The 2,589-nt window shown below is 38.5% G+C and overlaps 1 protein-coding gene across 1 annotated transcript; it reads left to right on the top strand.

The window, feature by feature from the left end:
* The first annotated feature begins 1,714 nt into the window (after positions 1-1,714).
* LOC103433092 (senescence associated gene 20-like) lies at positions 1,715-2,173 on the top strand. The gene has a single exon (XM_008371317.2). The coding sequence runs from the start codon at positions 1,715-1,717 to the stop codon at positions 2,171-2,173; it is 459 nt and encodes a 152-aa protein (XP_008369539.2).
* Positions 2,174-2,589: the final 416 nt, after the last annotated feature.

Raw genomic sequence — 2,589 nt, 5'->3', positions numbered from 1 at the left:
AACTAGTCAAATTTTCTAGATTTATACCAAATAAAAGTAGAGAACTTAGGAAAAGACTGTCAGGAGTTCAAATTCAATGTACTTCCGCACCCCTAGTGTACTTATATTTTTGTATAAAAATAAAAATATGAAATAATTCTTAACACAAACTTATTTTGGATGAAAAACTTCACGCGGAGTTAGGTGAGATAACAAATTAATAATTCAAAAAACTAATATAACAAATCACTCAAAATTTTAGTTCTTATGAGAAATTGAAAAATATGAATAAGTTTATATGACATTTCAAAAAAAATCTCCAAGTTATGCTATATAAACTATTTTTTCTTTTCTGACATACTTATAATTCTCATCAAATTACAAATTAAGCTACGTAATAACAAAGATAGACACAATACAAGAAGCGTGTGCAACAACATCTCATAAAAGTTTTTCTCCTCGAGTTGCATCGTTGCGCTCTCTCAGTGCAAAATACCATTGTAATTACGTTACCGTAACTCTAGAGACCTCCATGCATGCACAGTCGGACTGTTGTTCAGACGTAAGCATGAGTTACCATTAGAGACCTCCAAACATTCCAACTTGAGCATAACAAACCAATACAAATTCAAACTCGATTACATACAATTGAAAATTAGAATATGATAACATACAAACAAATAGATTATGAAACTACAGATATTATTTTACTAACGAAAAAACAAATAAAAATGTTGCCATACAAAATGACAGTTACATTGGACTAACTTACTAAATTACAAACTATATTTATAAAATCTTAAACCTAAAAATCATAATACATAAAATATAAAAAGTATTCAAACAATTGCATAAACTTAAAGCACTAATATTTTGCAATTAAAATCTATCGCGCCTATGGATTAAGGATGAGGATGAAGATGATGATTCTTTCTGTTTATACTATATTTAGGGTCTTCATATTTAGATCTCGTACAAATACTCGGGGGACTTAAATGTAATTATGTGATAAAAGAAAGGGCAAATATGTAATAAGTGAGGAGTCTTTATTCTATAAAATGACCCCTCACCCTCACAATTAGAGAATGCCATTTCTAAAGCCTCCTCACACCCCCTAAGCTCTAAGCTCTCTCTCTCCCTCTTCAATAGAGAAATATAATACAATCAGTGTGGACGTAGCCCAAACCTTGGGGTGAACCACGATACATCTTGTGTTATTTACATTTCTTGCAGATTCACGGTCGGATTTACGTTGTTCCAAAACCTCTGGTTTTGTGCATCAACATTTGGCGCCGTCTGTGGGAATTGACACGAAAAGTTATGTCGGTTATTTCCCATTTTTTCATCACAACCACTATCCACCGTGGATATGCAAAAAAAAATCCAAAATGCCTACGGATCTCCATTTTCATCTACCAAACAAATCAAAACACCCAAATCTCATTTCAGAGATATCACAATTTTTCCAATCACTTCCTAGAAAAAAAACCCAAACAAACGGTTACAAAAACCCAGAAAATACCCCCAAATATCGGCACACTTCTTTTCCTCCTGGCGACCCCCGTCTCCACCTACAGATCCATTAGCATAAATTGGGTTGAACTCAATCCTGGCCCATAACCTGGCCCAGCACCGCCCGCCATTGGAGATCCGACACATGGCACAACACCCACCATGAGCTACCACCATCTGGGTTGCTGCTTTTCAACAAAACGATAGTGACAGCTTTATACCAATGGAGGGAGAAGATTCCGAAGAAGCCAAAAACAAAATGACAGTGACGGCTTTATACCAAGCCTTAACCTCCAAGGACGTTGATGTCGTCCACCTTCTCCTGGCACTCTACCTCGAGTGGTGGTTCCATGGCCCCTTAACTCACCAGCATCTAAACCGCTTACTCACCGGTGCACCATCGTATGACTCATCGTTCAAATTCGTCCCTCTCTCGATCATTGCATTTGGATCAATGGTACTGGCTGAAAGATACGACGATGTTCATTCTGTTTCGTGGGTGCATGCGTGGATCTTCACTGATGGGATTATTACCCAGGTTAGGGAACACTACAGCACGTCTGTCACGGTCACTCGGTTATCCTCACTGCATATCAGATCACAACCGAGGAATTGCCAATGTGTCTGGCAGAGTAAGCTCTCGGATAACAAGTTTGTGCCTGGTCTCGTTTTGGCGCTATAACTTATGTTGCATTAATTATCGTTTGAACTCACCGATCTGGGCGAGGATGAAGGTGATGACGTGTCCGTCTACTCCAACTGGACTGCTTCCATTGCAGCAAAGATCGTGCAACCCACTATCCTTCAGCCAGGCGTCGTGGTATACGATGGGGTCTGCCATATCTGCCATGGAGGGATGAAGTGGGTGATCAAAGCTGACAAGTACAGAAAAGATCAATTTCTACCAAATTGAAATCAAAGGGCTATACATTTCTCTGTGTGGGTTGTCCATCGTCTGATCTTGAAGTAGAAACGCAAGAGGAGGATGAGAACGGTATCTTTCGATCTTCATGGACCTTGGTTTATGTGCCATCTTTTCCACTGAGTGTACATCTAATGCTAAGTATGGTCGTTACTTAGGTAATGTTATCTTATCCT

This window comes from Malus domestica, chromosome 04 (assembly GCF_042453785.1).
Source record: "Malus domestica chromosome 04, GDT2T_hap1".
NCBI lineage: Eukaryota > Viridiplantae > Streptophyta > Magnoliopsida > Rosales > Rosaceae > Malus > Malus domestica.
The sequence above is the reverse complement of the archived record's forward strand: the minus strand, read 5'-3'. Positions and strand labels throughout refer to the sequence as shown.

What these genes read in the sequence shown, in the direction of transcription:
- LOC103433092 (XM_008371317.2), top strand. Translation starts at nt 1,715, where the DNA reads ATGGAGGGAGAAGATTCCGAAGAAGCCAAAAACAAAATGACAGTGACG.